Below are 12,853 nucleotides of genomic sequence, written 5' to 3' on the forward strand. Positions count from 1 at the left end.
ATCATAAGCCATATATGGTGACATGTTTTAACTAGACTTGTTTTAGTATTAAGATTCCTTGAGAAATGTTTTTTCTACTTGACCTGTCGTGTCTTTTTACCTCACAGTGTAGCCAGTAATCTCAATGCAAGACCTCTTGTGTTCCACCATTCCAAAAACAGTGTGTGCTTGAGATGTAATTGCTTTCATATGGCTCTAAAGATTTCATGTGTATGTTGTTTAAATTGAGCCAGAGGGTTTATTTTTTATTTTCATTTTTAGGTAAGATTATCTCTGTGTACATATAGAGGTAGCAGCTGTAGTCGAGGAAACATATAATCACATGAGGATTTCAAAGGAAATGGAAACGAGGAGTGAATCGAGCCGGAATCTCCTTTGACTCCTCGAATCCACCTGGTGTTCACATGTGATCTGTGACCTGCACTTAACATATTAACAAGAGTTTTATTATCTCCTCTGCCTCAATTATGACCTATTAACATGGTACAGAGTGTCACAGATTCAAAAGAGAAGTGATTCTCTGCATGACGGTCACGTGACCCTCGTGTTTCACGTCGCAGCTGCCGTATGGACTCTTTCCAGTGGGTGGGCTCGCCCCTCACTCTTTATTTCTGAAGAACAAAACCTCCAGGCCCAAGACTGATCCATGAGAGAACCTCAGATTGGGCCGATACTCCGGACCAGCCTGACATGTCTGTGTGTGGTCAGACTGATCCACTTGCACTGCATTCAGCATGCATAACACATACAGGTGATATACCCCAGACACAGGTCACATGTTAGTAGGACATGGGGAATGGGAATGTCTTTTTGCACAGGAAACATGTTTGAACTGCCTCCAAGAAGCTGCAGTCACCAGCAGCTTTTACCATCCTCACCTGTTCACTTTGAAACTGTTTAAGTCCCTTTTATTTATATATCTCTCTATATATATCTATTAGGTTTATTTCAGATGATGGTGGATTCTGTACTGATTGACATCCTCTGATCTTTGACCAGAGAACATCTCACTGTGTCCTGATGACACACTGGTCAAAGAGTAGAACCAGCTCTAGTTAAACTGAACACAAAGAGGGGGTATTCAATCAAGCAGGCTAATGGAAAATCCAGGCTTAAATGACCAAGTCTGGCTTATGTGAGACCGAGTTCTGTTCCATCAATTCCCCCTTTTCCACCAAGCCGCCTGGTTCCAGTGCTAGTTTGGAGCCAGAGCCTGGCTTAGCACCAGTTCTTTGCCTTTCAACCGCCTGAACACCAGATCCTGGCTCTCAAAACTGGTTGTAGACGAGCACCAACTCCTGGCTGGCCGAGATCCAATAACCGATTACGTCTCAGACCATTTATAAAGATATACACAGATGTTATCAGTATCTTATTACGTTTGTCTAACTGCCATGTAATCAATGCAAGTATAGTCGAAGCTATGTAGCTGAACTAAACTTTAAAGGTGCAGTGTGTAAAATGTGGGTAAAACCGTGATATCCAGCGTTCAGATTCTAGATTGCAGCGTTTACTCGCTCGCTCGCACTCACCCCTCCCGTTGGCAAAGAGACGGTGGCCTACGAGGACAAAAAACCTTGTTTACCCCAACTAGGACGATTGGGAGTATTTTCAGCAAGGAGTGATGGGGTGAAGATCTTCTTTCCTTCCACCTGTTGTTTATTTATGAACGCAAAACTCTTGAAACATGCTCTCTGGTTGGCTGGATTTTCCATTCAGGCTGCCATACAAACATGGCGGCGCAAGATGGCGACACTGTATATATAAAAGGCTACGACAACCAAACAATTTGTAATTTTTTAGCGATTATACACTTATACAAATATATTCATGGGTAGTATCAGGCCAGCTGACAGTCTTGGCTGGGCCCGGGACAAGATAATGTTAGATGGGCCCTGCCCCCCTCTCCATCTCGCCTCCTTTCCTCCGGCTCCTTTCCTTCCTCTCCTCCTGCTCTGTCACCTGTAGCCTCACTCCGCCGCTCCGCTTCACCACCGTGACACACCCCCTCTCTCTCTCTCTTGGTTCACGGTAAAGGGTTAGTAGCCTGCCGCTCCACTCCACCATGACACTGGAAACCCTCTCTTCTCTGTCACCTGTAGCCACTCTGCGCTCCGCTCATCGTTACACTGACCACCCCCTCTCTCTCTCCTCATCCGTGATTGTAGATTCAGACACCTGACTGCTGCTTGACCTCCCTCCTCTCTGCTTCTGTCAATCTAACAACATGTTTTGTCAGGGTTTCTGCACACACCTAGGCTAAATGTTAACGTTCGTCAGTTATGTTACTTCCTTTACTGAGAGCAGCTGCTGCTGCTCATAACATTGAGTTTGACATACAACTGTTTATCATGTACTGTACTGCACCCAATTAGTTTTGTATTTCACCAGCATTAAAAATGATCAATACAAGCCTCTTGTTGTCCACCACTGGTCTTTCTTGCAATAGTAAGAAGTATTTCTTATGCTTTTCTGTAACTGTAAACCCAGCGACTGTACAAACGTATATAAAATTAAACATTACTCAGATTTTGACACATTTGAACAGTTTTATACAAGACACTTTGAAGTCTTCCAGCAGACTGAACTTGAAATTGTGTGTGTTTTTTAAGCGTACCTCATTAGAAAACATTTCAGAGTTTCATGCGAAGACATTGTCTGACTGCATTAATCCTGACTACACAAGATATAACATAATCATAACAGACATTATAATTCATAGAGAAATTATATATTTGTTATATCAGAAACCTGCTGTGTTTGTTTCAGTGTTGATATGCACATTTGCTGTCAATCAAATTCCCTGCTCTATGCACTCAACACCTCTGACACGTGTGTGATGTCAGTGTTGTTATTGTGCACACAAATGACATTCACTGAAAACAAGTGGAGTGATCATTTCTCCCCAAACTTGAATTAAAATGTTTGCAAAAAAACAAAACAAAAAAATGAACACATCACATTTTTAATCGAGTACAACAGCACTTGTTGTAGGACTTTTATATTTTCTTGAATTTACAAAATAGAAAATCATATTACTCCAGTTTTTTACTGATATTTTGAACCCACCCCAGCTGATAACATGTTAAGTAACTGCAGTGTTTGTAGCCAGACCAACGTCTCTTACTGTCTGACTGATTGAATCCTGGTCTCTCCTGATTGGTTGTTGCTCTTGATGATTTGGTGCCACTGCCAACAGAGTCTGAACAACAGTGTAAGCGAGGACATTGTCGTGTGTAGCTGCAGCTGCATTAAGACACATGAAGGTAACAGTGTGTGAGCACAGAAGAGGAGCTGAGAGTGACTGACACAGCTGCACAGACAGTCTAGTACTTGATTCTGAATCCAGACTGCTGTGCAATGAGTTCTGGGTAAATCATTCAAATTTTTTCAAAATGTAAAAGAAAAAGAAAAAAATGTCTGACTGATCAGTCACATCCAACCGTTCAGCTGCAGAAGGACATGTTTTTCTTTTTCCTCTGAATGTGACCATAGCAGCACTGGTCACAGGCCTGAGTTAGCCTGTGGGTAAGATGACTAATTCTGTATGTTTACTGTGAATGATTGATTGAATGTATGGAACTGATGTAAAGGCAGATTAAACTTAACAGCTGACCCTGGTCTGCTCTCATTGCCGTACCTTTGGCCGACACAAACACAATAAACCACATATATTACTTCTTTCATGTTCTTGAATGATTTCACATATGTTTGAGGGGATGTTAGAGACAAAACAGCTCAAGTGCATGTATCGTCCATGGACCGACTCATCGCCAATAGAGTCTGCCAGTAAACCCAGAACTCTGTTAGCACTTTAAGCACTTCCGGTTCCCTCCTCTAAAAGTCAACGCGTTTTTTGAATGGGATCTTGGTAAAATACCTCAAATTAGGTCTGTGGTTAACAAAAGCTTAAGCGAGTTTCAGGTTTTGTTCTACGGCAGAAAACACGTCAGTAAATACCCTATTTGTGAATTTTGAAGCTCTTACGTGTCGTAGAAAAGGTGGTTGCTAACAAGTTGCTCAATACGACTACAAACCCTGTCGGGGACATTAAACGTCATCACCCCCAACAGACCAGAGTGTTCTTATGGATGTTAGTTTATCTTATTTATGGGTCTTCAGCAAGTAAAAACCATCCCATTTCCCCATTAGACAATGTTTTTTTGTTTGTTTTTTTAAGTATATTTTTTGGCTTTTATGCCTTTATTTGATACCCATAGTAGAGATAGACAGGAAAGGGGGAGGCAGAGAGAGGGGGAATGACATGCAGGAAAGGTCTGCCCGACGCGGGACTCGAACCGGGGACGCCTGCGTTGAGGACTGTACCCTCTACATGGGGCGGCCGCTTTAACCACTGCGCCACGCACCGCCCCCATTAGACAATGTTTTTTATGTTTTGTTTTTTTTACTTCTGGCGATCACATTTAAGCTTCAGATACAGTATAAAGGTATTCATATGTGAAGATTATCTTGCTGAACAAAACTTGAAAGATTCTACTTCAAGTGACTCAGTAACAGGCTGTGATTGACATGTGAGAGCTATATTGTCATTTTTATTACATGAAACCTGTCAGAATTTTTCGTTGTGATGCTATACTGGATGATGTTTCAATATGCTGTAATACAAGTGGACATAACACTGGAGCCTTTGTATGAAGTCTGGTGTGGAGTTTAGGGGTGTTTGGCTGAGCTCTAATACAAATCTGGCCATGTGACAGAACAATAAATAATATAGAAATACACTCTATAATAGAAATAGCCTAATAGAAATATTTCCAGAAAGTGTCTGACCCGTCATGTCAAACATGGACCACACTGACTGGCAACAGTGAACACCAGAGTGTTGGAGGACCAACACCGCTGGACCTCAAGTCTTTAGTTTAGTTTCCCTCTCCAGCTCTGAGCAGCCTCTGTCCTCACTCCGCCCCCCCCTGCCTCCTCCTCATCACCAGGGTGATCGGTCCTTCAGGTAGAGCCTTGATCATGTTCCGGGCCTCGTAGCGGGTCATGTCCTGCACGCTGACTCCCTGGACCTGCAGCAGCTCGTCGCCACACTGCAGACCGCTCTGCTCCGCAGCTCCACCTGACACACACACAAGCCCTCATGGTTACATCCCAGGGTTTCTCATACATGACAGCTGCTCTCAACAGTGGTGTGTTAAGGGAGTGGCCTTGGGTGGCACAGGCCACCCCTGAAATCTGATTGGCCACCCCAAAATATGATGCCCAGTCAGAGGCATTTTATACATTGTTTTATACTCAAGGTTTTCTTCTCCAAGAAAAATCACAATTGTATGTTGCCACACCTGTATTTTGACTAGTAGGTCTTGTTAGAAATTAGGGCTGGGTATTGTTGAGAATCTCACGATTCGATTCGATTTCGATTCATTAGGTCACGATTCGATTCGATATCGATTCGATTCGATATTGATTGAAATGCTTCGATATCGATTCAGTATCAAGCAGAAATACACAAATAAGAGTACCAGATTTTTTTTTTTTTAATAATTATTTGTTTAGTTTCATGCCTTATGAACAGCCATAGTATAACTCATAGCATAACAAAATATGACACTGCTTTAACACTGAACTACAGGGCAGCTAAATTTAAATTAGGCTATGTGATACTTTCCTCTTGGAAAATAACTCATAACAGGCTTTGAGTAATAAAACAATACAAAACAAATATTATTAATAAATAGTTGACTGCACAACTGTCAAAATATTGTAGCGAACCCCGCAGTAATGGTTCTTGTTATGATGTTTAAGTTCTGTGATTTCTGTTGACTGTCAATGTGTATGGTACGGGCAGGTGGGATGAGAAACTGAGGGGCTGGGGTGAGTGTGAGGAAGACAGAGTCCCTGTCTGTGTGTAGGTGAGTGAGTGAGAGAGGAGCAGAGGAAGAAGTGAGAAAGCAGCTGTCAGGTTTCCCGCAGCGCTTTTCCTGTTAAGGCGGCCGCCTTAACAACAAAGAGCTGCCGCCTAAACTAACGTCTTAAAAAAAAAAAAAAGTAGCGATATTCGCCGCCGCCGCCGCCTCACCCCCCCCCGGACGATGGCCGCATCCTCTCACACACATACACACCACAGAGAAGCACGCATGCATAACAGCAGCGCGTGTTGAAAGCGAAAGTTAATACGGCACGGCGCAGGTGCGTCGCCTCCCCGACCGATCGATCCCGCAGCTCCTGCTACTACTCACTCCTATTGTTATGGTTTTGGTCTAGTGCGGCCCCCGTCCGTACAGCGCGAATCACACGAGGGTGTTGCTCGCAGCGCCCCCACTGGCGAGGGGCTTGAATCGATTCAGAAGATTGCTGAATCGATATTGAATTGCAGAGAAAAGAATTGCAATGCATTGCTGAATCGATATTTTTACCCAGCCCTATTAGAAATCGAAGTAGATATGGGTTTTGCAGACAAACCTCTGTATGGCCAAAATCTGTGTGGGTTTGCGTGTGCATACATGAGTATGTAATGTGTGCACGCAGGTGCTCATGCTCACGCTTCATGCCACCCCACCATAAGTCAGTGCCCCACTTGGGCCACCCCTATCAAAAATGTCTGGACATGCCCCTGGCTCTCAATATCTCTATAAATGTAAACATGTTACCTACGTAAATAAAAGAGTAAGTAAGTAGCAACGATGTAAGAAAATATTGAAAATGACAGAAAGTGATTTTCCCTCACAAATTTTCTGACCAATAGCTGAATGGCCTGTACACCACGTGTCATTTGTTTACAAAAAAGGTGCATTTTGACAACGGACAGTGTGAACACAGACCGGACCAAAACTTAATTGCAACAATGAATCATTTCTTCCCTCCCTTTCAGGTGTGAAAGCGACCTAAGGCTACGTTCACACTGCAGTTACAAGTGACCTGAATCCGATTTTTTCGCTCATATGTGACCCATATCTGATTTGCTTTTGACAGTGTGAACTGCACAAGACGCACTGAATCTGACATTTTCGAATCAGAATTAGGCTGTCTTCATTTCAGTACAAATAACAGTTTAAACTAGAAAATTTCCTCTGGGGAAATTTTGAATGGGCCACGGGGCTACTGCCGGTTTTGCCATCTCTGTCAACATGGGAATCAAACCCACGATCTTAAGGTCAAGACAGAGCTGATCAGACAGACACATGATCATCTTTCTATAAGCACTGATATGGAGGAGCTGTAACCACATTAGGTTAACTGTGTGAGTGTGTGTGCGTGTGTGCGTGTGTGTGTGTGTGTGTGTAATCACATGAAGTTACCTGTGTGTGTTAGAGTGTGGGAGAGGAGTGCGCGCTTCCGCGCGCATTTGTATGTTACCTGTGTGTTTTGATGTGTGTGTGTGTCTGTAACTGTAATCACATGAAGAGTCTGTGTGTGTGTGTGTGTGTGTGTGTGTGTGTGTGTGTGTGTGTGTGTGTGTGTGTGTGTGTGTGACTGACTTGACACATGTTATGAGCTGCATCCTGTGTCAGTCTGATTTAGCTGTGTCTGTGTTTATAAACATTTAAACGAGCGCCAGGTGGATTGTTTATGAAGTTAACGAGCTCTGGCCTGAGAATCAGACATTACCACGGCAACTCGAGGTGGTTACCACGGCGATAGGGGCCCCCCAGGCTGAGGCAGACAGAAACGTGGAGAAAAAGAGCGATTTTCTGCCTCTGCACTGGTCTCGCAAAAGGCTTAGCGTGACAAAACGGTAGCTCCTATCAGAACAAAACACAGATCAACGTTGCTCTAAGGACTTCCTGAAAAATGTGGTACGATTTGGTGTTTCTACAGTAAATATTTTGGAGATGCTGGCAGTTTTAAAACATCGGTCCGTTCTGCTTCTCTCAGAAAATATTTGTATTGGAGTCAATGAGGAGCAGAGACAGACGTGGCTGCACTCAGAGGCTTATTCTGTAAATTCTGTAAGTCTCTCTGATATTTTGAGCACATGATATGAGAGATAACAAGTTTGTCTTACAAATTCCGAAAAAATCATGTGTGTAGAGTGTAAATTGTGGCCGTGCTGACAGTTTATCCAGAAAAAATAAAGAATGTTTTTTCACTCTCTCCCACTCTAACCGATGATGTCACGCACTCTGACACGAACATTCCGTGCAATACACAACCATTAAGCGGCGTTCACACCGAACGCGATAGACGCGAATATAATCGCGCCAGACGCTTCATTCGCACCGCTTGGTCATTTTGGATCATTCGCGTCCATCGCGTCATTCGCGCTAGACGCTCCGCCCGTTCATTTGAAAACCGGTGATCTCAACCTGCTCTCTTTCCACGTCAATCGTGGCTGATATCACCACCGTTGCTGCACTGTACTACTGCTGTACAAGTCTCAGAAACACCAGAAAACCACCCGCCGTCGTGTCTGGGTTCACTGTGTGTGTGTGTGTTTTTTTTTTTGTCCACTCTGTGTAGAAGACGGCAGCGGTGCCCACACACAGCTCAAATACAATCAGCTTCTCCTTCATGTTGTTCTGAGTGTAAACAACCGTACAGAGAAGTGACGTCGTCGGCTTGAACTCCTCGCTGATTGGATGTCACGGCGCGATGCCGCCTGAAAAGTTCAATATTTTCAACTTTATTCGCGCCGCTCTAGACGCTTCAAACGCGCCGCTTCATTCGCGCCGCGTCTCATCGCACCAGACGCTCCATTCGCGCCGCCTCCGCCTGAATCGCGTGTCATCGTGCCATTTACATTGATTTTCAATGTAGAGTTGCCGCTCCATTCGCGTCTATCGCGTTCGGTGTGAACGCCGCTTTATAATCTCATAATTTCTCCAAAAATGATCATGGTCATTGATCAGGGATTGATCAAAAACTATATGACCTATCAAAACGTGGAGTAATATGACAATACACAAGACTTGTGTCTACTGTTTAAAGTTTAAATGAAGTCTCTAGGTGAAAGTATGCCTGAGCAGTAGACGTTTGTTAAACTCCAATGATTGGTCTTTTTCGCTCTTTTTTTTTCGCCCGTCCCATTGACTTCAATGCAAAATTTTGCGCAGTTTTCGTAAACTGTTGAGAAAAGTAATTAGAGCTCCGGGAGCTGACGTCACGCTGACATACATGGGGAGAGATACAGGGGAGAGCCGGGTGCGGAACGAGAGTAACAAAGCGATTTTCTCCAAGCCCATACAAGTTTTACATGTATAACTTTGTCAGCATGTAGTATGACCTAACAGAACTGCAAAACATATTGAGGATACGTCTACTGTGACCGAGTTACGTTCAAGAACCAGCCGTTTTCAGTGACAGAAAAAATTCACTCTGGAGTAATTTTTTTTCGATCGATCAGCTGTGTTTACCGTTTCAGGTGTCATAGTTATGTTAGACGGATAAATTAGTCCTCTAACACACCCTAAAGCTTGACATGTCAGGGTTTTTCAGTATAGAAGCAACTAGGTTTAAGTGTCGGGAGTCACTGTGGGGAGTAACAGCTGTCATTTCATCCCTCTGCACATTGACAAATGAGCCTGCCTGTCACTCTGTCGGTACCGCGATCACACTGTGTGTGTTACAGGATTAATTAAAACACACAACGTAACGTAAACAATGTGACTATACATGTAGATAGTGCGGGAAGAGGGCAGACGTGGATCGGTGGACCAGGAGAACAGCTGCATAACATTTTGGCAGTAAAACGGAAGATTTTAAGCCGTCTGTTCACATGATCTCACTTTAATTCCAACACATTGGACTTAATATATATAAAAACTAAATATCGAGATAAAATATTACCGACCTTATATAATGCTCAGGGGTGCTTTCAAAAGTATCTCCGGCCGCCGGCGGACGTCCCAGACCTGCAGTATGAGGACACAGCTAAGTTAGGCTACCTGATCAACTTTGCATCGCGCTGCTCTAAAAGCATACAAAAGCCTGGAGGGTTACACATGGACACAGTCTGGCTTTGTGATGAACGTCCAGCTGTGAAATCTACCAGCAAAAACCTGCTGTATCCTCACTTGAAGGGTAAGTGTCGTATCATCCCAGTTAATGCAGTGTAGCATGGCTAACGTTAGCTAGTAGCTGTCCGGGGTGCTATCGGGGTGCCGGCCGGGAGCTCTCCCCGGTGCTGATCAGCCCGCGGCGGATGCGGCGGTGTGCTGCGACCCTGGGCCGTAAAGTATACCCCCGCAGCCCCCGCGAGGCGGGGGGGCCCCGCATGCCGTGGGGGCCCCGCCCCCGCCCGTTAAGCCGAGTTTCCACCGAATCAACGGTTTTTTTTTTTTTTTTTTTTTTTTTTTTTTTTACACTGCAACATTTGTTTCACGTCATGATAACTTCTGTATTTTGGCCATTCAAGCTTCCACAGTCCATAGTTTTCTCTTTGTTTGATATTTCAAGAGTACTTTTGGTTAACTAACCAATGGTTAGCTCTTAGCCCCCCCGTCACCGCGGCCATCGCCTCGCCCCCCCCCCCCCCCCCCCCCGCCCGTCATCACTGCCGTCATCCGCGGTGAACGGCCGCGGGGGGGCCCCGCACGGTTACGTTACGGCGCTGCTGCGACCGGCTCTGAGTCAGCTTGGAATGGCTGGAGGCGAAGGAGACTCACGGCTTATATGTGTTTGCCTCTTTCTTTTCTTTTTTGTCACCGTCTTTCCTGCTTGTGTCATTTTGTGGAGCACAAAGAGCATAAAGCCGGCTTTTGTATGCTTGTACAGTAGTTGATCAGGTAGCTGTGTCCGGATACTGCAGGTCTAGACGGTCCCTGTTTCGGCGAAAATATTTTTGAAAAGCACCCCGGGGGCATTATAAGGGTCGGTAATATTTAATCCATTTAGTTTTTTTTATATTAAGTCCAATGTGTTGGAATTAAAGTGAGATCATGTGAACTCAGACGGCTTCGCGCTTACAGTCAATGCTTCCACGCTGGTTAGTTTCCTGCCAAAATGGCCGCTCGAACGCTGGAGGTCACGTGGGGTCCGGAGCTCGATACCACACCGATCCCGATCAAGCCGCACGTCTTCGAGTTGCAGGACTAGTAGCGAACCGAAAGTCGGCCGGAAGTGGAAAAATAATAATAAGTAGGAAAAAATCCACACAATGGGCCTCATTCACCAATATCTTCTTAAGAACCTTCTTAGATTCTTTCTTAAGTTGTTCTTAAGAAGTTCCTTAAGAAAACCCTACGTCAGATTCATCAACGCGTTCGTAAGCCTCAGAATTGTTCGCAGCTGTGTTCCTACTTGATGAATGCCATCTCCTCGTAAGTTGAGGGCGTGTGCCAGGTGAGTCTAATTAACATAGGATTAGCATAGGTAACAGCCCCATCAATGCCCGTAAAAGGGCATGAGACTGCAGGGCCGTGTGCACACAGAGACCACAGGCACTGAGCAGAGAAGGTGAAGTGAGAAAGAAAGTTGAAATGCGCAAATGAAAATCTGGGAGGGAGCACCAGACTCCAAACGTAAAAAGAACTTAAGTAGTGAAGTGGAGCTACTGCGGCAGGAATGAAACAAAGAAACAAACAAAAGGGTTATATTTAGTTTATATTTTATATTTATATTTAGTAGCGTCAGCAGTGGATGCAGCTCTTCGGTTGTTATCAGAGACCACACTCTCACATGTGCCACCATAAATATCATCATATTATCACATATGAAAAAAAAAAAACTGTTGTGTGTAGTGTGAACACTTACAGTAGGTGCACTGTTGCAGCCCGCAATTAGGGGAAAAAAAATCATATCGGCAGCTGTATGCCCCCCCCCCCCCCCGCCCCCAAAGAAAAGGGGGGGAAAAAATTATATGAATTAAGTGTCTATAATGTTTTTTAAGAGACTGAAATGATTCGTCAATTATTATTATTAATATATATGATTATTAAAAACATCATAAAAGATAAGAAAATAATTCTTATTCAAATCATATAATATCATACAACTGCAGAACAAAAGAAAACGCTAAAATCGGTTATTTTTGCAGAAGTCTCAGCACTTAAAAGTGCGTAAGTATACTCCTGACTGTTCTTAGATTTTGTTCTTAGTTAAGAACAAATTCTGGATAAGAAAACATTCATGAATGCCACAATCTTCGTAAAAACTTCGTAAGTAGGACTTAAGAACAAATTTGTTCTTAAGAACGGTTCGTGAATGAGGCCCAATAACAGTAGTGCCCGGTGCGATGGCCCGTGGCCCTAATTAAACCCAGGTTGTTGATAAGTGCTGACTTTGGGTGCCATGAAAAGCGCTATATAAATCTAAGCCATTATTATTAGTAAGACTTCATTGTGTACTGTACCTGTAAAGATCCTGTTGATGACCAGTGGCCTGTCTCCTTGGATGGAGCCTTTCCCTCCCTCCAGAGTGAAACCCACTCCTCCAGCTCCTTTCTCCAGACTCACCACGGTGCCCTGCTCGTCCACTGCAACACACACACACACAGCGTCAGGATGTCTGTTGCATGACCTGACCTGATCGTAGGTGTGTCTTACCGACTCACCTGCAGGGTGGGGCTCCTCGCTCTTGCAGCCTCCCCCCTCTCTCCCCTCCTCCCCCGCCTTCTTGCAGACGACCACCACGGCCAGCTTCAGGCTGCGGGCCTGACGCAGAGTGGCTGTGGCGTCGGCGTGTGTGACGCCGCGCAGCGTTTGTCCGTTTATGGACAGCACCTCGTCTCCTTTCTGGATGGTTCCCTCCTGAGCCGCCAGGCCGCTGGGGAACACTTTGTGGACCTGGACAGAAGACAACCAGCGTCATACACACACACACACAGATTCATAGACTGTGGCACAGAGTGAAATGCAGAGTAGAGGAGATAAATACTTTATTTATCCCGATGGAAATTCAGTCGGTAACCCTTTAATTTACCGGGAGTTAATTACGTGTTAATGTAATTTTC

The 12,853-nt window shown here is 44.5% G+C and overlaps 1 protein-coding gene across 8 annotated transcripts in view; it reads right to left on the minus strand.

Annotated features, from left to right (window-relative positions):
• Positions 1 to 4,540: 4,540 nt before the first annotated feature.
• il16 (interleukin 16) overlaps positions 4,541 to 12,853 on the minus strand; it is a 64,532-nt gene continuing 56,219 nt past the window's right edge. For 4 of the 8 annotated variants that reach the window (XM_085772477.1, XM_085772487.1, XM_085772484.1 and 1 more), the window contains exons 24-26: positions 12,455 to 12,686; positions 12,254 to 12,376; positions 4,541 to 5,083 (exon numbers count right to left, since the gene is read on the minus strand). In XM_085772477.1, coding sequence (XP_085628603.1) covers positions 4,917 to 5,083; positions 12,254 to 12,376; positions 12,455 to 12,686 — 522 coding nt within the window. In that variant the 3' untranslated portion in view covers positions 4,541 to 4,916. Of the gene's footprint in view, positions 5,084 to 12,253; positions 12,687 to 12,853 lie in introns of all 8 variants that reach the window. The other 4 variants (XM_085772461.1, XM_085772467.1, XM_085772460.1 and 1 more) reach the window with 1 other exon arrangement.

The sequence above is a fragment of the Trachurus japonicus genome, chromosome 3 (genome assembly GCF_045865225.1).
Source record: "Trachurus japonicus isolate A0001 chromosome 3, Traja_1.0".
Classification (NCBI taxonomy): domain Eukaryota; kingdom Metazoa; phylum Chordata; class Actinopteri; order Carangiformes; family Carangidae; genus Trachurus; species Trachurus japonicus.